Source organism: Ahaetulla prasina, chromosome 13 (assembly GCF_028640845.1).
Source record: "Ahaetulla prasina isolate Xishuangbanna chromosome 13, ASM2864084v1, whole genome shotgun sequence".
Classification (NCBI taxonomy): domain Eukaryota; kingdom Metazoa; phylum Chordata; class Lepidosauria; order Squamata; family Colubridae; genus Ahaetulla; species Ahaetulla prasina.
This window is the reverse complement of record NC_080551.1, coordinates 19,634,177-19,662,064: the sequence shown is the minus strand read 5'-3', so window position 1 is coordinate 19,662,064 and position 27,888 is coordinate 19,634,177. Positions and strand designations below refer to the sequence as shown.

The 27,888-nt window shown below is 44.9% G+C and overlaps 1 protein-coding gene across 1 annotated transcript; it reads left to right on the top strand.

Moving 5' to 3' along the window:
• On the top strand, positions 1–25,099 carry GNB5 (G protein subunit beta 5). Its single transcript, XM_058156172.1, has 12 exons — positions 1–138; positions 1,773–1,884; positions 6,079–6,215; positions 7,704–7,745; positions 8,484–8,560; positions 9,156–9,288; positions 13,832–13,975; positions 15,157–15,248; positions 16,202–16,250; positions 19,651–19,747; positions 20,963–21,129; positions 21,233–25,099. The coding sequence occupies exons 1-12, from the start codon at positions 13–15 to the stop codon at positions 21,242–21,244; spliced, it is 1,188 nt and encodes a 395-aa protein (XP_058012155.1). The 5' UTR covers positions 1–12; the 3' UTR covers positions 21,245–25,099.
• The last annotated feature ends 2,789 nt before the right edge of the window (positions 25,100–27,888 follow it).

Below are 27,888 nucleotides of genomic sequence, written 5' to 3'. Positions count from 1 at the left end.
CCACCTGCAAAGATGTGTGATCAAACCTTTGCGGCCAGTATTTTTGGGCCGTGCGACATTTGTACCAAAGAGAAAGTTCTTCAACAAATATACTGCAAATCGGAGAAACGCAGCTGTTGTGGGCTATGTGTGAAACAGGTAAGGGGCTGCAATGATTGGAAGGCTGTTTCGGGGTGTGTGTGTGAATCTCCTGGATCTAGTGTGGTGTCCCTTGTAGCTGGTGGCACCCCATCTTCACTCTCCTGCCATAACCCTGCTAGCGGAGTGGGTTGAAACGAGGGGTTCCTTGGTGCTCCCTGAGTTGGCTTGTTTTCTTGCAGACCTTTCATGACCCAAACTAGGTAACCTCATCAGTGCAGAGTGTAGGGAGTTGTAGTCCTGGAGTGCATCTGGAGGGCCTGCCTTTTTAAGAACCAGGGAGACTTGCTCTCTAAATTCCGGGTAGCACTTGCCAGATGCCAATCGCTCCGGGGTGAGCGATTTCTAATTTGACAGCTTGTATTTACTTCCAGTTTTCGGCAAAGCGGCTCAGAGTGAACCAAGGGTTCACTTATTTGTTTATTTATCAAACATGTATAAGATAACAGACAGAAGTATAAACATGATTATGAATACAGGGAATGGATACGAATACACGGGGACAGAAGGACAGAGAGGGTAGGTATTGGTGCGCTTGTGCACGCCCCCTTACAGACCTCTTAGGAATGGGGTGAGGTCAACAGTAGACAGTCTTAGGTTAAAGTTTTGGGGGTTCAGGGAAGAAACCACAGAGTCAGGTAGTGCATTCCAGGCATTGACAATTCTGTTGCTGAAGTTGTATTTTCTGCAACTGAGTTTGGAGCGGTTTACCTTGAGTTTGTATCTGTTGTGTGCTCGTGTATCATTGCGGTTGAAGCTGAAGTAGTCATTGACAGGTAGGACGTTGTAGCAGATAATTTTGTGTACTACGCTTAGGTCAGACCGAAGCAGGCCTAGTTCTACGTTATCTAAGCCCAAAATTTCAATATATAGACATGATAGCTGCGTTCGGATATCTCAGGGGCTGCCACAAAGACGAGGGAGTCAGGCTATTTTCTCCAAAGCACCTGAGGGCAGGACAAGAAGCAACAGGTGGAAACTAAGAATAGAATAGAATAGAATAGAATAGAATAGAATAGAATTTTTATTGGCCAAGTGTGATTGGACACACAAGGAATTTGTCTTGGTGCATATGCTCTCAGTGTACATAAAAGAAAAGATACGTTCATCAAGGTACAACATTTACAACACAAATGTACAACACACTAAGCAAGGAGAGAAGCAACCTAGAACTAAGGAGACATTTCCTGAACATTAGAACAAATTAATCAACGGAACGACTTGCCTCCAGAAGTTGCGGCTGGTCCAACACTGGAGGTTTTTAAAGAAGAGATTGGATAACCATTTGTCTGAAGTGGTGTAGGGCTTCCTGCCTTAGCAGGGGGTTGGATTAGAAGACCTCCAAGGTCCCTTCCAACTCTGTTTACTCTATTTAACAGCTGTTGGTTTAGCTGCAAACAGGGGCTTCCTTCCACCCATCCTCCATCCAGCGGTGGATGCCGCCGCGCCCCGCGCGAGCTTCGCGCGCTCCCGAGAGGGCTGCCCCGGCTCGGCGAGGCGGGGGCGGAGGCTCCTCCTTCCTTCTTCCCCTCCCTCCCCTCCCCTCCCTTCCCCTCTCCATCCTCCCCTCCCCATCCCTGGCTGCCTGGCTCACTTGCGCGCTCTTCTCTCTCCTCTTCCCCTTTCTGGCCAAGATGGCAACCGAGGGGCTGCAGGAGAAAGAGAGCCTGGCCGTGCTGAAGACCGAAGCGGAGAGCCTGAAGGGCAAGCTGGAAGAGGAGCGGGCCAAGCTGCACGATGTGGAGCGTGAGTCGGGGCCGGGCTGGGCTGGGCTGGGCGAGCTGAGCCCCGGGCATCGCCAGAGGGAGGGAAAGAGGCAGCCGGGCGCCGCTCCTGCCAGGCTCTTGTAACCCCGGCTGGGAGGAGAGCAGCGGGGAAGGGGGATCCCTCGGTGGCAGCCCCGGGCGGGGAAGGGGCGCCGCCCCGGGGCATGCAACCCAGCCTTTGCACGGGCGGCTGTCAAGCCGGCTGGCGTAAACAACGGGCACAGCTGGGTGGAGACGCCGGAGAGATGCCCGGCCAGCCCAAAGCAGCGGCGGGCCAAGGGGGCATTGGGTGGGTGGGGGGTATCCCTTGGGTCATGGGGGGGGGCGAGGCAATGGAGACCCCCCCCCGCCTCTTCTCCTGCCGGCTTTTTTGCACCCCGCCTCCTTCGCTTCTCTTCCTGCCGGCCAGCGAAATGGGCTCCGGTGCCCTAGAAACATTCAAGCTGTCCTCATTTGCAACCTGGCGCCCTCCAGAGGGGCCTGGACTGGACCCTCGACCCGCCAGGAACCCGGGCAATCTAGAGGCGGCAGCTAAGTAAGGGTTAATAACAACAACAACAACAACAACAACAACAACAAGAGTTGGAAGGGGCCTTGGAGGTCTTCTAGTCCAACCCCCTGCCCAGGCAGAGACCCTACACCACTTCAGACAAATGGTTGGTGGGAAGCTAACTAGGTTTGGATGAAGCTGGGCTGCAAGCTGCTGTTTCATGGGCTGTGGGATGTGGGGGGGAGGTCGCCTTAGAATCAATCCTCTGGGCACCCCTGGATTTGGGAGTTTGGAGTCTGGTTGGTTGTCTGCTCTGAAGACACTTGGATCTGCTGGTACCCAGATCCAAAAAAAAACAACACTCTGAACTTGGCTGGCGTTAACAGTTGTCATTCAAATGCTTGTATAATTTGAAGGTGGGTGGGTGGACGAAATCATAACCTATTTGAATTGTAATGTATTAAATATATATGCTGTCCAACCACAGTGATTTTGGACAACAGAATAACTATCGGAGTTAGAAGGGACCTTGGAGGTCTTATAGTCCAACCCCCTGCTCAAGCAGGAAACCCTCTGCCAGTTCTCAAGTTCTCAACCTTTTCTTCACCATGGACCCCCTTTAAATACCTTTTGTGGCCACAGATCACCAAGACTTAAGATTGTGATTGAGAATCACAAATGCCCGATATCATTTCGGACAAATGGATGGTAAAAATAGATTAAATTGTGTCTCACTGCCTTCTCTAAGAACTATATGGGATTTCATCTTATTGCACTGGACCGCAGTCCAGTTAGAGGTGCTAGGATGAGCAGAGCGGACTTCCCTACCCATCTTCTTTGACTCATCCCCTCCAGGTGTGTCCAGCACCAACTCTCCAATCCTTAGCCAGCTGTGGCTGAGAGTTGACCAACATATCTGGAGGGCACAGACCTGCAAAAGGTGGACAACTCACCTCACAGGTTTGTTGGGATGAAGAAAAGAGGAGAAGGAGTATTATAGGTCTCCATCAGCTTGAATTATTTAGAATAAAGGCAGGATTTAAAAAAAAAATCTTTTAAAAAATCCCAGAATTCCCCAGCTAGCATTTTGACTTTCAATTCCTAGAGTTCCCCAGTCATCGCTGGGAATTCTGGGAGTTGAAGTCCACGTCTTTCAAAGTTGCCAAGTTTGAAAACATCATTGATGTATACCATTGCATTGTTAGACATTTTTTTTTTACAAAAAAACTCTTCGGCTATCAGGGAGTCTGAATCTAAAGCGACATTACTTGCTTTACTTAGCCAATGAATTTTATTTTTCTCTTTTAACCGCTTGACATCCTTGGGCTGTTAAACAATTTGGATGCATGGAGCACTATGAGGACTTGGTATTGCATTCAGGGCATTCCAGCCAAAAGAAAAAAAAAGGCTTGAGAAAAGTTTATTCCTGTCCCCTTTGTTGCGTTCATTTCTCTTTCCCAGTGAAATAAATGCATTTCACTGATATTTTTTTTATCTTCCAAGGGACGCTGAAATTTTTAAAAGTCTTTGGCCTTGAATAATTGAGACAAAACCCACTGAGTCCTGCAAGGCCTGGTGAACATGTTTCCCAGAGTAGGAAATAATTGTGGGAAAAAAGTGAATGTTGTAAAAATTCCTGACTTGTTCACCAGTATATTTTGGCCTTCCAGCCGATGAGAATTAGCTTTTCCTGCCTCCAAGAAGATCTATTTCTCTTATTCCCAAAAATATAAATGAGAAAGCTTCTTCGGGATGGTAGCGGTTGCTTTCTGAACGGCCAATCCATCACCGTGAGGATTAAAGAGGCAGAAATGGATTGCTTGAATGGTAGCCAAATAAGCCATAAGGCACCGCTCGTCAGTACTGGGTTCAGGAGTCCTGCCAAAAAAATAACCCTGCCAGGAAAGACAGAGACCGGTAGTGGGAGTTCAAAGTCTGTTTGGCCCGTAAGTGCTCCATTTGTACAAAAGAGGAATCTGTCCTGGAACTTGTCAAAGATGCATTGGGAGCAAAACAAGCCTGCTTACAAAAAATACTTCTAAATTCAGCTTTTTTTTTTTTTTTGCTGGCCTTCTCTTTGGAAGCGTTTTTGGAAGGCAGAGTGAAATTTTTCGATCGGCTTTTGAAACTGATGGTCAATGTTTGTGTGGATGGCCGTTGCTTCTTTAACTGCAGTTTTAAGAAGATTTGACGTGGTTTTAACGGGGCTCCCTTTGGTTTTTTTAGGGCGAGAGTTGATGCTTTTTAAGGAAGCTTATTCTCTTCCTAGTAGAGAGGATTGCTCCTAAAAGACAGCATTTTACCAGTAGTGAAATATTAATAAAGATGGCTGTATCGGTTTAGGATAGGGGTCTCCACATTTGGCAACTTTTAAGACCTGTGGCCTTTAACTCCCTGAATTATTCTCTTAAATCAGACCTTTGGACTTTTAATTCCCAGAATTATTCTCTTAAACCAGACCTGTGGACTTTTAACTCCCAGAATTCCCCAGCTGGCATGGCCGGCTGGGGAATTCTGGGAGTTGAAGTCCACAAGTCTTAAAATTGCCAAGTTGGGAGACTCCAGATTTAGGAGCATAAATGATGCAACATAAAAGAACCAGCCATATCCAGAATTCCAACGTGGTTGATTGCCCAAAGAGAGCTGTAGAATTTGAAAAATTGGACATGGTGGGATTTTATTGGACCTAATAAAATATTGCCCAAAGATCTATAATAAAGTAAATATAAATCTGTTTTCTGAAATGCAATGGCCATAAAAGTTCCTAGAAATCCCTCAAGTCCTTTCCCTTCAATTTTGCAGTATTCTTCTGCACAGCGGGACGGGTGAACCATGTTTTCTGCTTTTATAAAATAGCAAGTCCATGTACAACGTGAGAAATACGCAGAGGACCTCACAGATAATTCTAAGCATCTCCCAAAAGTTTACTTTTTAAATTAACACAAAAAGGAGAAAGAAGGAACAAAGGGGGGGGGAAAGATATCCACTCCATTATCAACTCAGTGGGTGACTCGGAGCTACCACCGTCACTACTCTGTCCACCCTATTTCACAGGTTTGTAGATATTATAAAATGGAAAGGTGAGAGAACCGTCAATCTGAGCCTCTTTTAGGTGAATGTGCGAATAAATGTGTGAATAAATAAAATGAATAGCGCTTCTACTTCTGGAGGTTGGAAATTGCGAGAAAACAACCCTTGTGGAATTCCGCCTTTGCTTAGAAATAAGCTTGTTCTTGTTCTCTGTTGCTTCTGAGGCCAAGAGATGTTGAGTTGATGATCAACGGTAGACTAGCTTCATTCTTCATTCCTGGTTAGATTTCCATCATTCCCAGTCAAAGGTCATTCTGGCCAGAGATTAAGAATCCTAAAATCCAAACATATCTAGAGAATATCAGGTGGGGGGGAGGGGACATTGTTTTTCCCTTGATCAAATTACTTTTCAGTACAGCGAGGTTCTAACGGTGGAAATCAAAGACCAGGTCTTTCAATAGGTGAGGTGGTCCATCTTTTGGGGTCCTTGCTCTGGGATACAAACAGGCCTACTTCATTTCCCTGGGTTGACCCGTCTTCTCCAGGGTCTTCTGCTAATCCCCTTCTTAGGGGATTTGCATCTTGCATGGGGTTCTGACCGGGCCTGCTTCACGGGTGGCCTGGGTCTCAATGCCCCTTGTGAATTTCTCCTAGTGCATCAGGTGGCAGAGCGTGTGGAGGCTTTGGGACAATTTGTGATGAAGACACGGAGGACCCTGAAAGGCCACGGTAATAAAGTCCTCTGTATGGACTGGTGCAAGGACAAAAGAAGAGTTGTCAGTTCTTCCCAGGTAACGGGAGTTTATATTGGGGGTTTTTTTTCAGCTTCTTTCTAGACTGGTGTTTGTCAACTTTGGCAGCTTGAAGATGGGTGGACTTCAGCTCCCAGAATTCCCCAGAATTTTTTTATTTTTTTTGGATTTATATAGTCTTCATCCATTTGTATACTATATACAAAGTCAACTTATTGCCCCCCAACAATCTGGGTCCTCATTTTACCTACCTTATAAAGGATGGAAGGCTGAGTCAACCTTGGGCCTGGTGGGACTTGAACCTGCAATATTGCAAGCAGTTGATGTTAATAATAGGCTGCATTAGCCTGTTGCGCCACCAGAGGTCCTGGTGAATTCCCCAGCCAGCAATGAATTCTGGGAGTTGAAGTCCACCCATCCTCAGAACTTTCAAGGTTGAGAAACACCTAGTCTAGACCAGGGGTCAGTAACCTGTGGCTCTGGAGCTGCATGTGGCTCTTTCATCCCCCTGCTGCAGCTCCTCGTTGCCGATTGGCTCTACAATTGATAGGGCTTTCTCTTAGGACAGGTAGAGGAAAAAGGACGCTGTGCTAGGAGGAGACTCTATGGTGGGGGAACTGGACTCCAGAACTGAACGGGGGCCTTCCAGTTAGGACCTTTGTGGCTCTTTGAGTGTTTAAAGTTGCTGACTCCTGGTGTAGACCAATGTTTCTCAGCTATTGTATCTTCTGCTCCACCCATCTTCTCTGACAAAGAATTGGGGTTCCACCAGAATGGAAACCAAGCGCACATTTTTCCCCCTAAGAAGGACAAGACATAGAATATCTTTAACCATGCTCTCCAAGGTTGACGTTACAGAAAGACCCCTCGTCATAAGCGCAAAAGCCAAAACAAAGCAGAACCTGGAGGTCTTGAATCCAAGCGTTGTCTAAGGCCAGCAGCTCAACAAGGGATTGTTACGTCAAATTAGCCTGATCATGAAGGAGGTGAAAATGTCCCTGAGGTTCTCCCCTTGGGATGGAGAAATGCTTGGTCAGTTGAGAAGTCCATCTAGATAAGCATCGTTGGCTCTGGGCTGGAACTGGATCCTGTTTTTGACCTCATAGCTGAGTAGGAATAAAAAGGTTTGTGGTGATTAAGAACACCATGGGAAGCTCCAGAGAAAAACCATTGGTGGTGACCCACCAAAGCCCACTTGATGTACACCAGGGGTCGCTCATGAGTCATTGAGACATCATGGGATAACAACGCCAGCTTCCTTGACTGCCACTAAGATCAGATTGATTAAGGCAGAAGATCTGGGCTGACTTCATGGTGATATCTCAAAAGGGTTTACTTTTGTTGATGTTGTCTTTTGAAAGTTGACACCCCATCGGTTTAATTAAGTCAGGTCCCCCCTGCCTCATAAATTCCTGTGATTATAGGCAGAAGGCAGCAAGCAGACTTCAGTCAGTGTGGACTCAATTGCAGTGTTACTTCAAAATAAAACACACACATTTCAGAGTGTTTTTATTCTTCCTTCTTTAGGACGGGAAGGTGATCGTTTGGGATGCCTTCACCACCAATAAGGTGAGTTGCTTTTTAGAATATCTTTCCCCACAAGATTGTGCACAGTCTGAAGGATCTGTTTGGTGGGGGAGAAGGGAGAGAAAGTGGATGCCATTTTGTCTTTCATTTGAATTGCTGGGTAAGGATGAAGCTCCCAAATTCTGGTTGGCCTTGATTTTTGTTGTTGTTAGTTGCAAAGTCGTGTCCGACCCATCACAACCACATGGACAACGTTCCTCCAGGCCTTCCTGTCCTCTACCATCCTCTGGAGTCCATTGAAGCTCATGCCGTCTGCTTCAGTGACTCCATCCAGCCACCTCATTTTCTGTCCTCCCGTTCTTCTTTAGCTCTCTATCATTCCCATCATTAGGCTCTTCTCCAGGGAGTCCTTCCTTCTCATTAGGTGGCCAAAGGATTTGAGTTTCCTCTTCAGGATCTGGCGTTCTAATGAGCAGTCAGGGTAGATCTCTAGGACTGATCTGTTTGATCGCCTTGAAGTCCAAGGGACTCGCAGGAGTCTTCTCCAGCAGCAGAGTTCAAAGGCCTCAATTCTTTGGCGTTCATGATATAATTCTTTGATATAATTGTTTGGCCTCGATGATATCCAACACCAAATTTGTGGCTGGTGTTGTGGGAATTGGCTACGTTTTTCCCTTGGGTCTTTTCTCTAACATCTTCATGAACTTTCCAGACCTTATCCGGTGACAAGGCTGGGTTGAATGTTGGCTTGAGAATTGCAAAGAATGCTTTGTATTTCAGGAGCATGCGGTGACGATGCCCTGCACATGGGTGATGGCATGTGCCTATGCTCCATCTGGATGTGCCATTGCATGTGGGTAAGCAGAAGCCTCTTTTTTTTTTTTTTTTTCATTTATATCCCGCCCTTCTCCGAAGACTCAGGGCGGCTTACATTGTGTTAAGCAATAGTCTTCATCCATTTGTATACTATATACAAAGTCAACTTATTGCCCCCCAACAATCTGGGTCCTCATTTTACCTACCTTATAAAGGATGGAAGGCTGAGTCAACCTTGGGCCTGGTGGGACTTGAACCTGCAATATTGCAAGCAGTTGCTGTTAATAATAGGCTGCATTAGCCTGTTGTGCCACCAGAGGCCTTTTAACGAAAGGTGTTTGAAAATCAGGGTTCTGATTGTGACAAACGATCTGCTACGCTTTCTCTTAAACAGACGGGTTCCCAAATGGAAAAATTTAATATTACCTGACCTGCAAATGGCTGATCCATCTGATTATTCTGAATACTGAACTATATTTTGGAAAAGACCCCTTTGTGTGCATTGGGTGGGGAAGGAATTAGGACACTTGCTACCGTGGTCTACTTTCTCAAAAAGACCATGCGTAGAACGCTCCTGTGATATTTTTTCAAAAAGGACTTTCCTTCACTTTCTTTTCTCACTTGTTTTTAATCTAGCGGTCTGGATAACAAATGCTCGGTATACCCTCTGACCTTTGAAAAAAACGAGAACATGGCCGCTAAGAAGAAATCTGTCGCGATGCACACTAACTACTTGTCGGCTTGCAGTTTCACTAATTCTGATATGCAGGCGAGTACATCCAGCGTGCATCTTGTTGTTAACTCTTCGCATTGGAAAAGTTGTGTAGTTCAGAGGGATCATGGTTTTCACTATCCCTGTAAAAACACTCATTTGGAGGTTTTTTTGGGATAGGCATGGCTAAAACATTCTTTACGTTTCATAGAGGAAAATCAAAGAGGAAATTTCTTGTTTCACAGAACTGAAGTCCACCTAGTTAGGGGTCCTATCATCATCATCATCATCATCATCATCTTTTAACAACCCCGTAGTCCCTTGCGGGGTAGAGTCTGGGCAACTGAATGGAGCTGAGTGTTTACTGGCCGGATGCCCTTCCTGTCGCCAGTGCAGAGTTATATTCAGCAGATATATTCTCATTGTGTCCAGAGAGAGAAATATCTGCCTCTATCTAGGATCGAACTCACAGCCTCCCGATTGTGAGGTGAGAGCTCCACCTCTAGGCCACCTCAGCACTTCTAATAAGGGCTCCTATCCTCCCCCCCCCCAAAAAAATAATAAATAAAAAAAATATGGAAAAGAAAATTGCAAACTTTGAAAACCTTCCACTCAATTTGTGGATAGAAAAATTGGCTGATGGTTTCTCCGTAATTCTTCAGGAGGAGGAGATGTTCTCCAAAAATGCCTGAAGGCAGAATTCTCCTTCTGGGATGGAGGTCAGTCTACTGCTGGAGACTCCCAGTGAGAAATATCTATGGAAATTCTCAGTCATCCAGGGTCATGGTTGTTGTTGTGACCCAGGCCCAAATAGGTAGTAGGAAACTCAGTCAGTGTAAAAACAAACAAACTTTATTTGAACGGCTGAGAATTACTTCATTCTCAGTGTAGTCCAACTAAATTAAAGCAAATTCCTCCCAAAACAAATTCCTCATTCCTATCACCAACCTTGGTCCAATTAGGCAAATTGTCAAAGGCCTTTCTTGGCAAAAGTTCAGAAGACACCGATACAAAACAAATGCAACAAGACGAAGCTATCAACGTTGTTTTCCGGCAAAGAGCCCAAATGCCGTTGCTGGTCTTTTAAGCCTTATGGGAGGGGCCAATCATCTCTTGGCCCTACTCCTGAGTCGTCCTCTTTTCTTGAGCTGCTCTTGCCTTCTGGCAGCTCTTCTCATGCGTGCATTAGGAACAGGCTCCTCCTGTTCCTCTGCCTCACTACTATCAGTCTCTGGAGGCTCTGGAGTCTGCACATCACTCCCCAATGGCCCTGGCCCCACCTCAGCCTCCAACACAGAGCCCTCATCCAGGCCTTCCCCAGTATTGTGCCTCGCCCGCCCTCCTCTCCTCAGCCGGGCCCCTCCCATCTCCTGCTATCTGAGCCAGAGACTGATAGTGAAGAAGAATGGCCTGGCATGCCTCCAGCCCCCAGCCCTGGCACCATGCCTGGACAGACTGAGCAAACAAACCTCCCTACAGCGTGTGAGCACGAAGCCAGCCACAAGCTAGAATTGCCGGTAGCTGAGCAGGAGAACGAAAAGACACAGTGGACAGATCCCTGCTTCCGGAGAATGGAGAGGTGACGTCAGCAAAAGGAAGGGAGGGGCAGGCCTGGATAAGTGCTGAGTCATGGAGCCACACTCCATGGCCTATATAAAGGATTTGCTTTCTGGCATTCCTTGAGTCAGGCAAAGTCTCATCTGGTTGCTGAAGTCACACCTTGGATTCCTGCCTGCCCTGAGAACTCTGAGAAGGAATTTGGCAAAGCTGCAGAGGCTTCGTGGCCACGCTTAATACAGACTTCCCAGACCCAGCCGTCAGAGGAGGAGTGGGACACGACACCCAGCCTCCAGGACTGGCCCACGCTCTTCCTCAGCCTCATCGCTGTCTGACTCCGTTGCCAGCTCCGCAGGCTGCTGGCGGACCACAACAATTGTCCCAAAGATGTGTTTTTTTTTTCAAGGGGCAACTGGACTCCCTTTGTTTTTCCTTGAAGATGTTTCGCTTCTCATCCAAGAAGCTTCTTCAGTTCTGAACTGAAACGTCTTCAAGGAAAAACAAAGAACATCCAATTGCCTCTTGAAAAAAAAAAAAACACCTTTGGGACACTCCAGTGAGAAGGTTCTCATATTTTGTCTTCTCTTGGAAGCGAATGAAACTGGGGAGGCTACAAACCAAGGAAGAAAGGATTGCAGGAGAAGCTCACACAAAGCTCCTTCTCCACCTCTTTGCTAAATTCAGTGATGCTCCACTTAAAGAGAACGTTCACTTAACATTTCTCTTTTCTCTCCAGTAGAAATGCCCAAGGAGCTTTTGGTGCAAAATTGAGCGTGGCGTTAGATCTCTTTGAGTGTGCTTGCGAAATATCAGCTCGAGTGGAGTCTATTCTGGGATGTGAAAGGAAATTGCTGTTTCCCACTCGGCTGTTTCCAGGAATAAGCCCAAAATGACGGTGCAAGTCTATTGCTATGGAAACCAGTGTCACCCATCTACCTGTGGGCTCTGACTATATGAAACTGTAGCCTTGAGAGAGAGAGAGGAGGCTGGTGGAATAATTAAAGGCAACGCGAGGCAGAATCAGGAGACTGTGAACATTCTGAATCCCAAATTTTCTTCTGAAGATGTTTCAGGAAGTTTTTTTTTTTTTAATTTGCATTTATATCCTGCCCTTCTCCGAAGACTCAGGGCGGCTTACACTATGTCAAGCAATAGTCTTCATCCATTTGTACATTAAATACAAAGTCAACTTATTGCCCCCAACAATCTGGGTCCTCATTTTACCTACCTTATAAAGGATGGAAGGCTGAGTCAACCTTGGGCCTGGTGGGACTTGAACCTGCAGTAATTGCAAGCAGCTGCTGTTAATAACAGACTGCATTAGTCTGTTGAGCCACCAGAGGCCCAAGGTGACCTATAAGGGATGAGAAATCATTGAAAAGGCAATTCTGGGTGAATTCTAGGCCTCCATTTTTCTAGACGTTGGTGTTCTTTCCAGCAAAAATGTGGCTTTTCTTTTTTTTAAAAAAAATTCAGGGACAAATTACAATAGAACGGGTGGAAATTGCTCTGATTGGCTGCTCCCATTTCAAACAGGAATTCTTTCCCATTGCTTCTTAATCGATGGTCAGCATAAACCCCTTTGCCCCATTAAGGCATCTGAAACCAAGAAAATGAAGTTCTCACTCTTACATATCCGTGTTTGATTTAACCACAGTGTTGACTGCACAGATGGGGGGAACAAAAGACCAAATCACTCTTGTTTTTGGTAGACCCCGATACATTTTGCTCTCCGAATTCATGGAGACCCAACCCTAACCCTAAGTGGGTTTGCCCCCCCCCCCAATGGGATTTCCCATGTATTTTGCCAGGAAACCAGGAGTAAAATGCTCCCGGTTCGGACCAGATTGGGTGATTCGGTAGCAATGGCAGTGGGTGATTCGGAGAAATGGTAGCAAAAATACTTTCCCCCCCCCGCCCACGCCCAACTGAGCTACGTGATCGTCAGAGCCTTTTTTTTTTACTTTTAAAAGCATTTTTTTACAACCTATTCGGCCGAAGAGGTTGTTAAAAATATGCTTTTAAAAGGTAAAAAAAAGAGGCTCTGACGATCCCAGCTGAGCCGCGCGATCATCAGAGCCTTTTTTTTTTTACTTTTAAAAGCATTTTTTTTTTTACAACCTCTTCGGTTGAAGAGGTTGTAAACAAAATGCTTTTAAAAGTAAAAAAAAAAAAAAAAGATCGCGTGCCACGGCTGATTACCACCACCCCTGCGTGCTGTTCTACTTACCCCATGCCTCCATTTGGCGTGTACTGCATGCGCGCGCATCTCGCATTTGGTGCGTGGTGTGTACTGCACAGCCAGCGAACCGGTAGTAAACCGGTTCAGATTTCACCGCTGCAGGAAACGTATTTATTTATTTATTTATTTATTTAATCATATTTATATACCGCCCTATCTCCCGAGGGACTCGGGAGGTATAGGGCAGGTTTGAAAAGTCAGCCCCCTCCTGAGCATACCGATGCACTGGGAATCCGTTGGCGAAGTCCATTTTGCCCTCCGAATTCATGGAGACCTGATTCCTCTCTTGATTCCAACCCCTCCCCTCCAGCCTCTGCCCCTTCTTCTTCTACCAAAGACCAAAGTTTTAGTAAACCAATTAATTCAGGAGAGAGAGAGAGAGAGACGGTCCTTTAATAAGAATCAAAGGACTGTGTGATGGGGGGTTTGGAGAATCAAGGAAGAAGCCAAGAGAATTCGTGATTGGATGCAAATGTTTTGGTTTTTTTATTTGCATTTATATCCCGCCCTTCTCCGAAGACTCAGGGCGGCTTACACTATGTCAAGCAATAGTCTTCATCCATTTGTATATTATATACAAAGTCAACTTATTGCCCCCAACAATCTGGGTCCTCATTTTACCTACCTTATAAAGGATGGAAGGCTGAGTCAACCTTGGGCCTGGTGGGACTTGAACCTGCAGTAATTGCAAGCAGTTGCTGTTAATAACAGACTGCATTACCCTGTTGAGCCACCAGAGGCCCATTTGAATGGCCTCTTTGGTTTGTCTGGTTTTTTTTTCCTTCTTCTCCCCCCCCATAGATCTTGACTGCAAGCGGTGATGGTACTTGTGCCCTCTGGGATGTCGAAAGCGGGCAGCTTCTACAGAGTTTCCATGGACACGGGGCAGATGTCTTATGCCTGGATCTTGCTCCTTCAGAAACTGGGAACACGTTTGTGTCGGGGGTAAATCGAGCTTATCTTTATGCAGGATGGGCTGTCAATGACCACTTTGCTTAATGACCAGGTTCCCAGTCCCAGTTGCGGTTGTTAAACGAGGAGTCCCCTTACTGCTGCTGTTGAGGCTTGTGGATGGGGAGAGAGCAGGAGGCAGATGTTAATGCTGTGCAAGGATATTTCAGACAAACAGCATCCATTTTATGATCTCTTGCGCTCATTGTGTCCCTCTTGGAGGTGGAGCTTAGAGGTGTTCAAGCTATTTAGCTCTCATCAGCTAGCCATACCCTTCTGGGATTCGAACCTGGGCTTGCTTGCATATTAGGCAGATGTATTAACCTCTAAGCCACAGGTTCTCCTCGCTTTGTACCAGGAGAGAGATTAAGTGGGGGTTTTTTCCTATCGAAGCAACCTGGTCTACCCAAATATATATATAATATATATATATATAAAATAAGATACTATTGCTTTAAATTGACAAGCCAAGAAGCCTCCCAACTGATCGGCCAGAAGGAAGAAATCAGGGCTCGCTTTTCAGCCAGGAGATCGCTTGGCAAAGAAGAAGAAGAAAGAAAGAAAAAAAAAAAAGACGCTGTCACTTTAAATTGACAAGCCAAGAAGCAGCTGCTGGAAGGAGGTTTTTACTTGCAGAAGTGAAGTGACATTTCAGCAGTTCAAGTCTGGGTCAGCTGAACAACAAACTGGATAAGAGGAGGGATTCTTATATGGTTCTATGTTTTTGAAGTTTTGGGGTTTGTGCAACATGGGTTTTGTGTTTCTAAAAAGGTTTGGGCGATTTCCATTGTGAAATATCCTGTCTCAAATGAGTTTTCTGCCTGCTTGTAAACTTCCAGCTTCCACTTGCTATTATCTCTAAGCACCAGTAGCTGTTTTCTTCTTACAAAGTTTCCTTGATGCAGCTGGCAGGAATGTGGAATAGCCTCAGGCAGGTTCCTTTGTTAGCAGCTTGATTTTTCCTTACTTTTCTGGGAGCCTTTTCTTATGACTAATATTTTATTTGGGGAAATGAAGAGGGGGGAATTTGATGCCTTCCCAGAGCAGGTTAGTGGGGTGGGGAGGGAATGGAGATTTTGAAGTATCGTTCCCCTGCCATGCCCACCAAGTCACGCCCACCAAGCCACACCCACAGAACTGGTAGTAAAAAAATGTTGTTATTGTCATTTGTTTAGGGGTGCGATAAAAAGGCAATGATCTGGGACATGCGGACCGGACAATGCATTCAATCCTTTGAAACCCATGAGTCGGATATTAATGGTGTCAGGTGAGAATCCTACTTTTGAAATGGTGCGTTGGGGCCTGTTGATAAAAAAAGCTTTGTGGGCGCACAAAGGCGCAGAAGAGGGGGAAAGCAATAAAATGGGCCACTTGTGCCATCTCACAGCTAGTCTGCCATCCTCTGGATCCAACACGAAACTGAAGAAATATTGGGAAACACCCAGCCAGGCAAAGTGTAGGGGTCAAGCAGGGAAGTAGCCTCAAATCATTGCACAGCTGCAAGAGACGTAGGGCTGACTTCCTTTAAGTTCTGTGGGGCCATAACTGTTTGTTCCCAAGAGAAGGCAAGCAGCCTGGGGAAAAATTCCTCTACTATAGGTAAAACGCAATAAAATAGTTACCCATATTTTTCAGACTATAAGACGCACCAGAATATAAGACGCACCTAGATTTCGAAGAGGAAAACAAGAAAAAAAATAGTTTTTGGCCTCTGTGCATCCAGTTTTTGCCCTCCCCAGCCCCCAGGAGCACTCTGCAGGCCTCCCAAACCCTCTGCACATCCCGTTTTTGCAAAAAAACCAGGCCCATTTTTGGCGAAAACGGGAGGTGCGGGGAGGGGGTGTTTCGGGTAGCCAAAAACAGGGCCGTATACGGTCTATAAGACGCACTGACATTTCCACCCACCTTTTTTGGGAGGGGGGGGAGTACATTTTATAGTCCGAAAAATACGATAATTTGAACCTTTCACCCCCGGGAATCTGGTTGCTAGCTCCTGATAAGGACTGATCCAAATGCTCTTGGCTTGTCCAGTCTCAGTGGAAATCTGGGTGTGAGTCAATACGAGAATCTCCCTTACTCGTGTGCCATGCGGTCAGGGTTATGGCCTGGTAAAATCTTGCCATGATCAAGGGAAAGTCCAAGGGCTGAGCGGGGTTTTGCAAGGATTGCCAAAGATTGCTTCAAAAGTGTGCTGACTTCTTTTGCTTCCTCTTTTTGAAGGTACTACCCAAGCGGAGATGCCTTTGCCTCTGGCTCGGATGATGCCACAGTACGTAGCATTATTTAATTTTGAGAGAGAGATATTCCTTTCCCACAAACGAAGGCTGGACCAAGGGTAAAATCCAGCAGGTTCGGGCAGGTTCGGGAGAACCGGTAGCGGAAATTTTGAGTAGTTTGGAGAACTGGCAAATACCACCTCAGGCTGGCCCCAGAGTGGGGTGGGAATGGGGATTTTGCAGTATCCTTCCCCTGCCACGCCCACCAAGCCACGCCCACCAAGCCACACCCGCAGAACCGGTAGTAAAAAAATTTGGATTTCACACTGGGCTGGACCTAAATAGAGTCCCAGTGGCTTGTTGGATGCAGCTTGTGAATGACTGATTAAAGTGGCTTAGCCATCATATGTAAGACCATTTGCTGTCCCTTCAATTTATGATGAGCAGAGATGGTTTGGTGGTGTTCAGAGAAATAACTGGTTGTTTGTCTGAGATATAGGGAGGTGATGGCTCAGTGGCTAAGACTCTGAGCTTGTCGATCGAAAGATTGGCAATTCAGCGGTTCGAATCCCTAGTGCCGCATAACGGAGTGAGTTCCCATTACTTGTCCCAGCTTCTGCCAACCTAGCAGTTTAAAAGCAAAAATGCAAGTTGAAAAATAGGGACCACCTTTAATGGGAAGGTAACAGCATTCCGTGCACCTTTGGCATTGAGTCATGCCGGCCACTTGACCACGGAGACATCTTCGGACAGCGCTGGCTCTTCGGCTTTGAAACAGAGATAAGCACCGCCCCCTAGAGTCGAGAATGACTAGCACACATGTGTGAGGGGAACCTTTACCTTGTCTGGAATGTTTGTCAACTGGAATTCCTGATGAAAGATCTCTATGTTTAAAAAGTCAGGAGTTGGGTTGCTATCAAACCACACAGTCTCATTAGCTGGGTATTGTCCATCATTGCCAATAGAGAAGGACCAATAGTCAGTCTTATAAATAGTGTTCGACTCAATGTCTCTGGAGATTCTCAGTCATCCAGGTCATGGTTGTCCCAATGGTGCTTTCTCAAGAAGCAACTGGACTTTCTGGTTTTTCTTTGAAGACGTTTTGCTTCTCATCCAAGAAGCATCTTCAGCTCTGACTTCAGCTCTAGGCAAGGAATATTAATCCTTCCATTTCCCACCATCCAGTCAGAGCTGAAGAAGCTTCTTGGATGTGAAGTGAAACGCCTTTGAAGAAAATCCAGTTACCTCTTTAAAAAGCACCTTAGGGATAGTGCTAGACTCCCAGTTCCTGTCAGCCTCAACCAAGTGAGCCAGTAGTTGGGAATGATAAGAGTGCAAATTCCAGATCCTTTGAAGGACTTGAGATCTCATGTCTCTCTGCCTGACATCAAATTCTTAGGTCAACAAATGTTCTTGTTGTGTCTTGCCCGCTCTCACAGCAGCCGGGGCCTTCTTATCTGCTCCCGAACACGGAGGAATGTATGCCTCCCGTTCCCAGTCCTGGCTCCATGCCCAGACAAGCTGAAGAGGAGGGGGCACCTCCCGGTCCCAGCCCTGGCTCCATGCCCAAGCAGGCTGCAGAGGAGGGAGCACCCCCTGGCCCCAGCCCTGGCTCCATGCCCAGGCAAACGGAGCAGCTAGACCCCTCCCCCTCCTCCACAGCATGTGAGCCTGAGGAAGGTTTATTTCCAACAGCTGCTGATTGGAGTGACCCTCGCATCAGAAGACTGGATAGGCGGAGGCAACAGAAGGAAGGGAGGGGCAGGCTTTAATGAGTGCTGAGTCATGGAGCCACACCCCATGGCCTATATAAAGGATCTGCTTTCTGGCAGTCTCTGAGTCAGGCAAAGTCGAACTTATCTTGCTGAAGTCACTTTCTGGTCTCCTGCCTGCTCTGAGGACTTTGCTAGGACTTTGGGCAGAGCTGCAGAGGCAAGCCTGATTCGGATTTCCCTGACCCGGCCGTCAGCGGAGGAGTGGGACACGACAGTTCTTCTAAAATTTTCCAATTACCACCTCATGGATGTATAAGGCCGAGGCCTTAGGATGGACAGTCTTTGACTTCCAGATGTTGCTCTTACAACTTCCAGCATCCCCTATACTTATATTGGCTAAGACTTCTGGGAATGTACTTCAAGATATGCATGTGGTTATTTTCTTGGCCAGCTTACTTAGAGGGACTCTGTTCTTATTGAATTTGAACCAGGATTCAATATTCCTTTTAAGATTTAAGATTACCTTCTTAGCCTTGGAATTTGTCCAGGGCTTTTAGCTCAGATCTTTTTATCAACTCACCGCTCTTGCAGAGTTAACATGGAATAATCCACAGATATTTTGCCCTGGACTCTCCTGGAGGAAGGGGGACAAATCAATAAGCCAAGGAAATATCCTAAACAAATGGGTTGAATGTAATCTCTACGAGCCAAACCACAGCTTTGGAATTTATGTGGGAGGAAAAAAAGCTACAACGGCAAATGAAGTAGAAGAAGGATGGAATGTTGTTGGAAGCTAATTTTAAATGTTATTTATTAGTTTGATTTGGACATCCTGTCCCCATCTTTCCATGACAAAAGATTATTCCAAGGTGGTGTAAAAAAATGCTTTCGCAACAAAAACAAGCTAAAATAATAATCTTTCAAGGCAGCCAAGAAATCTATAGAAATCTGACTGAGGGAGTTAAATAGGGAAAAAGGACGGTTGAAATAGATGCATCCTTGTATTTTCTTGGGAAGCCACTTCATAACTTACCTGGTCAACTGAAAAGGTCAAGGTGGGCTTCTTTGATAAGGCAATCCATTAACTGAGGTACCAAATGCTAAGTTTTCCCAGCTAAGAATGTGCTTCCAACATCAGTTTCTTAGGGCAGCCTTTTTCAGTTTATCTTAGGCAACTTCCAGATGTATGGCTTTCCATTCCCAGAATTCCTTGGGCGGGAAAATCCATACATGAGAATTCTGGAGATTGAGATCCAAACGGCTTAAAAGAGAGGCAGCTTAGGGATGGTGACTCTAGAATGATCAAAGAAGCTCCATGGAATCCATGGGAGTTGAAACCTGAAACTTCTGGGCGTTATGTTAACATAACTTATCAGTGTGTAAGGTACCGTATTCATATTGATGTAGCTTTGTTGGCATAGCTACGATGAGCGGCGTGGTAGCCTCGTGGTGAAAACACTACCTCACACTTGGAAGGTTGAGAGTTCAATCCCAGGTAGTGGCAGATATTTCTCGCAAAGAAAAAAAAATCTGTTGCTGTGCACTCCACGTGCTGTCAGGAAGGGCAGTCAGCCAGTAAATGCTCAGCTCCATCCCAACTCTACCCCTAATTAAGAGATTACAGGGTTGTAAGGGAATTTTACTAGTACGGCTAAAATCTTGCGTATGATCATATCGTGTAAAAATGATCTAGATAATGAATTTTCTTTTTTTTTTTTCTTCTTCCCTTCTTCTTGAGTGCCGCTTATATGACCTCCGAGCAGACAGAGAGGTAGCCATTTATTCCAAAGAAAGCATCATCTTCGGAGCATCCAGCGTGGATTTTTCTCTTAGTGGTGAGATGTGAATCCTGGTGTATTTTCTTTTCTCATGGAACTAACAAGGAGGAGAATTAATCGTGGTCTCCTTCCAGTTTAGCTTGGCTAGCGATAGCAGCATCAGTGAAGTTAAAATCTTCCAGACTTTGGAAGACTTTTAAAACAGTCTCTCCTGAGTTGGTCCTTCAACTCTAGGTGTGTTTCAGCTCTCTCGCTTAGAATATATATATATATATATATATATATATATATATATATATATATATATATATATATATATATATATATATATATATATATATTTTCTGAGGTTTCATGGTGTTTGTATATAGGTCTTTGGTTATTGGGTTTCTCCCGCGTAAAATTGGAAGTGTCTTGGCGGCGTTTGAAGTCTCATTCATCATCTTCAGGCTTCAGCTTCATGCTTCTTGCTCCCAGAAGCACGAAGCTGAAGCCCGAAGATGACAAATGAGACTTTGTCGAAACGTCGCCAAGACACTTCCAATTTTACGCGGGAGAAAACCCGAATAACCAAAGACCTACATATATATATATATATGAAGTTAACTAGCGAAAGGTGTAGCATTGTCTTGATTTGAATTGAACTGCCCAAGGTGGATTGCACACAATTTTTCCTTTAGCCCAGTGAACTCACTCAGATAGGTGAGTGGGGTGAGGTTTATGACACTGAAGTAAAATCACAGAGTCATAAGATGGGAAAGTTGAGCTGAGAATTTACAGCTTTGCTTGTGCATCGTGATTGCTGGCTGAAGATCAATTTTTCCTTTAGGATTGAAAGTGGTTTTCTTCTACTTGCGAATCTGATTGATTGATTGTGTCAACAGCATAATTGATTGACCGATTGTGTCACCAGCATAACGCTGTGATTCAGAATAATGCATTAACAGAGTGGGTGGGGGTCTTCTTGTCCAATACCCTGCTCAGGCAGGAAACCCTCTACCATTTCAGACAAATAGTTGTCCAATCTCTTCTTAAAAACCTCCAGTGTTGGAGCATCCACAACTTCTGCAGACAAGTTGTTCCGTGTAACTGGCAGGAAATTTCTCCTTAGTTCTAAGTTGCTTCTCTCCTTGATTAGTTTCCACTCGTTGCTTCTTGTCCTGCCCTCAGGTGCTTTGGAGAATAGGTTGACCCCCCTCTTCTTTGGGGCAGCCCCTGAGATATTGGAACATTGCACATTGGAACCTGAGCTGACCAGCCTTTTGTCCACAGGACGTTTATTATTTGCGGGCTACAACGACTACACCATAAACGTTTGGGATGTTCTGAAAGGCTCTCGCGTCGCCATTTTGTTCGGTCACGAGAACCGCGTTAGCACTTTGAGGGTTTCGCCCGACGGGACTGCCTTTTGTTCTGGATCGTGGGATCACACTCTAAGGGTAAGCAAAGATGTTGTCTTCAGTCGTTTCTTTTCGTTTTCTTTAAATCCAAAGGAGAATCCCCCTAACGAAGCTAATCATTGTTTGATGTTTTTCTCCACAGATCTGGGCTTAAGTAGCAGGGCCGTTTCCCAACATGTATTCACATAGGGAGCCATAGGATCGCGCACCCCATGGAACATCCGTTTAATGGGGTAGGGGGGAAACGAAATCTGCTGCAAAGAACTCTGTCACGACCTTAAATGGATGGCGAAAAGATGGAAGGAGACACCGTCTTAGTATTTATCACATAGCTGCCCAATTCAGAGCTACTTCTAGATAGACAATATATAGAGATATAGATATATAGATATATACGTTTATCATATGTGGGGGGCGCTGGGCGTGAGAGTTTATGTGTTGCTATATAGTCCGAACATGTTTTTAATTCTCTTTTTGAAACTACTGTATCTTTTTTTTCTTCCTTAGATAGAGAGGATAATCATTCTAAAGCCAAACTTTTGGGAAAAATCATAACTTGGTTAAGAGGACTTTTAGCATTTTAAATCACGCAGTCCATGTGGTGTTTGCATGAAATGACGTTCCTTTCTAAAGTCGATTTGGCATTAAAATAGAAGCCAGTGTAAGGGGTTGGTGGTCATTTTTGGGTTTTTTTTTTGCTTTGGATTATGAGCCCAGAAGCTTCCACGCTGCCATTTGTTTGTTTGTTTGTTTGTTTTAAAAAAATCAGGGTATCTGAGGGTTTGTTTGCACATTCCATAATAGAAGCAGGACAAGAGGAAGCGATTCTCTTTCCTTGCTCTTCAAGGTCTCGGGGGACGCAGAGAGAGAGAGACAGTGCTGTGCAACGGGTAGGCTTGTATTCGAAGTCCCCACTCAGCCGTGAAGCACACCGGGTGCCCGTGGCCTCAGTCACTATCTCTCAGCCTAGCCTACCTCATAAGATTGTTGTGCATGGGGTGGGGAACCCACAAAGTTGTGCAGAAGACGAATGACACTGCCTTGGTCATCTTGGGAGTAAATTCGGGATAGAAACAGAGGCCGTATAAAATAAACGAACGACTGCAAAGCCCTTTGGGTGGGATCTGGTTTGGTGACAGGACGTCTCCCCGTTAGCTGAGACCCCATCTCAAAGATTGTGGGGAGCGGAAAATCTGATGGATCAACCAGATTTCCGTTTTCCTTTTGGCACTTACGGAATGCACGCCTCAAGCCTGATTGGAAACCCTTTTTCTCCCAACGCTAACTGAACCCTAATTGAAAAGAAACAAATCATTCAAATTAAAATCGCTGGCTTGTATTTGCTGTTTCTGTGAGCTGGATCCAAGGGGTGCCAAATACAGGTAGTCCTCGACTTACAGCAGCTCATTTAGTGACCAAAGTTGCAACGCCGCTGAAAAAGTGACTGATGGCCATTTTTCACACTTATGACCGCCGTAAGCATCCCCATGGTCAGGTGATTTACCTTACCGGATGCTTGACAACTGATTCACATTTACGACAATCGCAGTGTCCTGGGGTCGCGTGATTCCCCCTTTGCGCCCTTCTGACAAACAAAACCCACGGGGGAGCCAGATTCACTGGACAACCTTGTTACTAACTTAACAACGGCCGTGATTCACTCAACAACTGTGGCAAGAGAAGTCGTAAAATGGGGGCACAAGTCATTTAGCAAATTTCTCACTTAGCAACATCAATTCTGGGCTCAGCTGTGGTCGTAAGTCGTGGGCTGCCGTTACCATCGGGTTGTAACTTAACTTTGACGTATTTCCAGCCACGGCATCCAAGTCACTCAAATGATCGAAGATTCTTGCGACCCGCTTCTGAAATTCCAATGGCCGCCCTCCTTGGAATCACGTTTCAGGCCCTTGGCAATCGGCTCACATTTGTGGCCGTTTGCAGCTTTAACCCAATTTACAACGCTTTGCTAAAAATGGATGTTTACGTCCCGTTTTTTTTTTATTTTATTTTATTTACATTTATATCCCGCCCTTCTCCGAAGACTAAGGGCGGCTTACAGTGTATAAGGCAATAGTCTCATTCTATTTGTATATTTACAAAGTCAACAATCTGGGTCCTCATTTTACCTACCTTATAAAGGATGGAAGGCTGAGTCAACCTCGGGCCGGGCTTGAACCTGCAGTAATTGCAGGCTGCTGTGTTCTAATAACAGGCTTCTAACAGCCTGAGCTACCACGGCCCTTTTTCAACAAAAACGCCTCATAGCGAAAAATGGGTCCACTTAAAAACCGCAGCATTCGCTTAATGGCTGTAGAGTTACTTTACAATGGTGGCGGATGGTCTCTTAATGACTTTAAGGTTGCAGAATCGGGTCTAGGTCATCTGACGATCTGCTTATGACTGTCATGAGCAAGGTTTCCACCTGGTTGTCGTTTGAGGTCTACCTTTCTTGTTAGGAAGACAGGATTACTATCAGGGATCAGTTATTGGCCTAATTTTGGGAAAATGCTATTTTTTATTAGTTTATGGCATAAAATGCAAAAATTAGTTGTTGGTCTAATTTCAAAGACAGCTCAAAGTGTTGCGTTGGTCAACAAACCTCGTTTTTTCCCCCCTTGTTGGATGGGAAGGAAAGGATGATGATCATATGACTAAAAAAAAAAAAAAAAGAAGTGAAAAATGAAGAGTCCTCTGTTCACACAAAGAGCAACCCATCAACAGCTTATGCTTTGAGGAACATTCTTCAGGAGAGTAGAGTCCCTAATAACAGTCGGCAAACCACTCTGCTCCAAATCCCGTTTTTCCCACCTCAGGGGTGTCCAATCTTGGCAACTTTTTAAGACCGTGGACTTCAATTCCCAGAATTCCTGAACCCAGTAATTTTAAGATCTGTGGACTTCAACTCCCAGAATTCCCCAGCCAGCAACTTTTAAGACTTGTGGACTTCAACTTCCAGAATTCCCCAACCAGTCATTCTGGGAGTTGGAAGTCCACAAGTCTTAAAGTTGTTTTTTTTTTAAATTTACGTTTATATTCCGCCCTTCTCCGAAGACTCAGGGCGGCTTATAGTGTGTAAGGCAATAGTCTCATTCTATTTGTATATTTACAAAGTCAACTTATTGCCCCCCCAACAATCTGGGTCCTCATTTTACCTACCTTATAAAGGATGGAAGGCTGAGTCAACCTTGGACCTGGTGGGACTAGAACCTGCAGTAATTGCAGGCAGCTGTGTTTTAATAACAGGCTTCTTACAGCCTGAGCCACACCGTGGCCCTAGTTGCCAAGGTTGAACACTCCTGTCTTAAATGGACCTTCTGAACTCATGCCACTGAAATACAGGAGAAAGGCAACCTCCCCCTAATTTTTTGACCAAAAGCAACGCAACGTAGATGATCAAAGCCATTGGCATATTTTCTTTAGTTCAAATTTAATCATAGTGCTAGGAGGCAGGATTCTCTCTCTCTCTCTCCCTCCCTCCCAAGAAAATATATTATTATTTTTTTTACTGAATGGGCTGTTTTTAAAGTAGAGTTTGTGACCTCTGGGTGGTGAATTGAAATTAGAAAGCTTTTTGAAGGCAGCGTATAGAAGTTATTGTGATTATTATTTAGAAAGACGGATTTGTGAAGGTGAACTCATGGGACTTCTCTGAATCCATGTACACAGGCCTAGGAAGAGCTGTAAATATTTCTATAAGTGATTCCATGTTTCTAGGTGATTGACATTCTGCCATTCCTGGAAACAGCTTGACAAATCACTGCCCTGCACTTTCCACTTGGAAAACAGATTGGCGTCCTTTTGTTTTTTTAGGACGTGGGCAACCAGTTTTGCCCATTGTCCATGGGGGTGCCTTGTAGAAATGACCACTGTTAGCTTGTGAAGCAATGACGATCTGACACTCCAAACACTTTGATGCAGTATTTATTGGTGAGATGTTTTGAATGGAATACGTGGTGTTGATTAACTTATGAATGGCTGCAGTATAATAAATTGTATTTTACATACCGAGGATTGTTGGCTCTGGATTGTCTCTGGATTTTGAACAAGAAATGTGTTTGCTTCCTTATGTCACATGTACCGAGCCTAAAGACTGCTCTGGATCTTATGAAGGATGATCCGGTATATGTCTGTTTGGAAATAAGGGCCAGCTGGCTAGCTACCCTTGGAAATGCTATCTCCGGTGAACTGGGATTCTTTTACTAAAATACCATGCAGTGTTTCGTCCCTTGATTGAGTTGATTAACAGATCTGAAATATTTGTTTTATAGAGTAGAGTAGGAATAGATGGAATGGAATGGAATTGAATGGGGAATGGTAATAGAGTAGAGTAGAATTAATACAATAGAGTAGAATTAATACAGTAGAATAGAGTAGAATTAATACAGTAGAATAGAGTAGAATTAATACAGTAGAATAAGAGTAGAATTAATAAAATAGAGTAGAGTAGAATTAATATAATAGAGTAGAATTAATACAATAGAGTAGAATTAATATAGTAGAGAGTAGAATTAATACAGTATAATAGAGTAGAATTAATACAATAGAGTAGAATTAATACAATAGAATAGAGTAGAATTAATACAATAGAGTAGAATTAATACAGTAGAATAGAGTAGAATAAATATACTACAGCAGAACAAAACAGAATAGGCTCTGTTTGGCCAAGTGTGATTAGACACACAAGGAATTTGTCTCCAGTGCAGAAGCTGTTAGTGTACATGCAAAGCAACAGACTAATAATATTATCATAATTCAATTCAAATCTTTATTGTCAGTGCACAGCATATGTACAATGAGATTGGTTGAGCTCCCTCAGTGCTCCGAGGTGTAATGTGCATTGCTCAGTGTAATGAAACCACTAAGAAGTGGTAGAGAAAATGAGAATAATAATAATAACAACAATAGTACAGGCATACTGTAGATTTAAGACTGTGATTTGGGAATTAAGTGTGCAGCAGGGTGATGTTTCTGATACTCTATCCAGGACAAATCAACTTTGCAACACTTCTGGGAGAGGTTGGCCAATCTATGTCCTACACAGGTAGTCCTTGACTTAAGACCGAAGCATCTTGCCGTGGAACAAATTAGCTGTCATTTCGTACATGTGAACGATACCACCGTACACGAACAAAAGGGGAGGGCTTTGTGTTGTGAAGATGCTTCCATCTGCCTTGACTATGTACTGTTTGTTGCTGTGTGAATCCCTTGGAGGAGCTAAGACTCAGTTCTGTGTCTTGGGAGACGATGGCTGCAAGTTGGATCTTGATATTGTCTACCTTAAGACGATTAAGGTAACTAAGATGATTAATGGCCTGGGGTCAAAAACACGTGAAGAATGGTTGCAATATTTAGGTATGGCTAGTCTAGAGAAAAGAAAGACTGTGACATGACAGCAGTATTCCAATATTTGAGGGACTGCCACGAGGAAGAGGGGATCAAGAAGACAATAAACAATGGATGGACACTAATCAAGGAGAGAAGCAACCTGGATTAAGGAGAATTAACAGTGAGGACAATTAACCAGTGGAACAGCTTGCCACCAGAAGATGTGGGCGCTTCATCACTGGAGGTTTTTAAGATAAGGATGGACAGCCACCTATCTGAAATGGTATAGGGCCATGATGGCGAATCTATGGCATGCGGAGCCATATCGGTGGGCACGTGAACTAAGCTCTGGCATACATGCGTGTGCCTGCCAGCTGATTTTCAGGGCTTCGGGGCCCACTGGAAGTAGGGAAACAGGCTGTTTCCAGCCTCCGGAATGGGCCTGGGGGATGGGGAAAGCCATTTTCGCCCTCCCCAGGCTCCTAGAAAGGTTCTAGAGCCTGGAGAGGGTGAAAAACGGGCCCACCATGCCATCATGTGCCAAAAGTGGAGGTCGCATGGGGGGCGGTCACTTGCGCATGCTGTGGAGCGCATAGATTTGTGGGTGTGGGCACACGCACGCGTGACCCCCGCAGTTTTCCCCACTTGTGGCACTTGATGGCAAAAAGGTTAGCAATCACTGGTATAGGATCTTCTGCATGAGCAGGGGGTTGGACTAGAAGACCTCCAAGGTCCCTTCCAGCTCTATTCTGATTGTACTATTGACTGTACCATTTGGAGACTACTGTAAACTCCACATGGAGATCCTTTTGAAGGAAAGCAAGATGTCAAGGAGATAGATGATCCTCTCTCTCTTTTTTTTAAAAAAAGGATTCTTAGTTCATTCCCCTGTGGGTGACTTAGAACATCTTTGAGATTCACCCAAGCATCGCTATGCCAGCTTAACTGTAACGAGGAGAGGTTTTATCACTCCAGCAATGGCTGGGAGATGTTAGGAAGGTGCTATAAATCACCCGTAGAGAACTGGCCTTCCTTCAGACTAAGAAATACTGGAGGATCAATACAGGGCCAGATGGTCTCTCAGCAGAAAATTTTCTCTGGGCGTAAGGAGGAAATGCATTCCGCCCAATGGGGTATCTTCCTAGGGCACAGCAAGCTTGACAAAGGCTATTTGGAATAAACATTAGATGATGAAGGTGGAAAATGTCAGGAGGGTTTTGTTTTTTTAAACTTGGTTTTGGAAGTCCGGGGCTGCTTCCGTGCAAAACAGATCTCTTCAATAGCTTCACGTTTACGCCTTGGATGATACCTTGTTCCTTGCGTAGCTGAAATGTGAATTTAAGGATGAATCACAGCCAGATTATAGTCCCAATTTCATCACTCCAGCCTCAAATCCCAGGACAGAAGATTGGATACAAAATAATAATAATAATAATAATAAATAAACCCCAAACCCTTCCCCAGGGTATGAAT

What these genes read in the sequence shown, in the direction of transcription:
- GNB5 (XM_058156172.1), top strand. Translation starts at nt 13, where the DNA reads ATGTGTGATCAAACCTTTGCGGCCAGTATTTTTGGGCCGTGCGACATT. An exon ending in GGAACACGTTTGTGTCGGGG is followed by an intron (nt 13,976 to 15,156) that starts GTAAATCGAGCT and finishes TCATTTGTTTAG; the next exon opens with GGGTGCGATAAAAAGGCAAT. An exon ending in CTGGCTCGGATGATGCCACA is followed by an intron (nt 16,251 to 19,650) that starts GTACGTAGCATT and finishes CTTCTTCTTGAG; the next exon opens with TGCCGCTTATATGACCTCCG.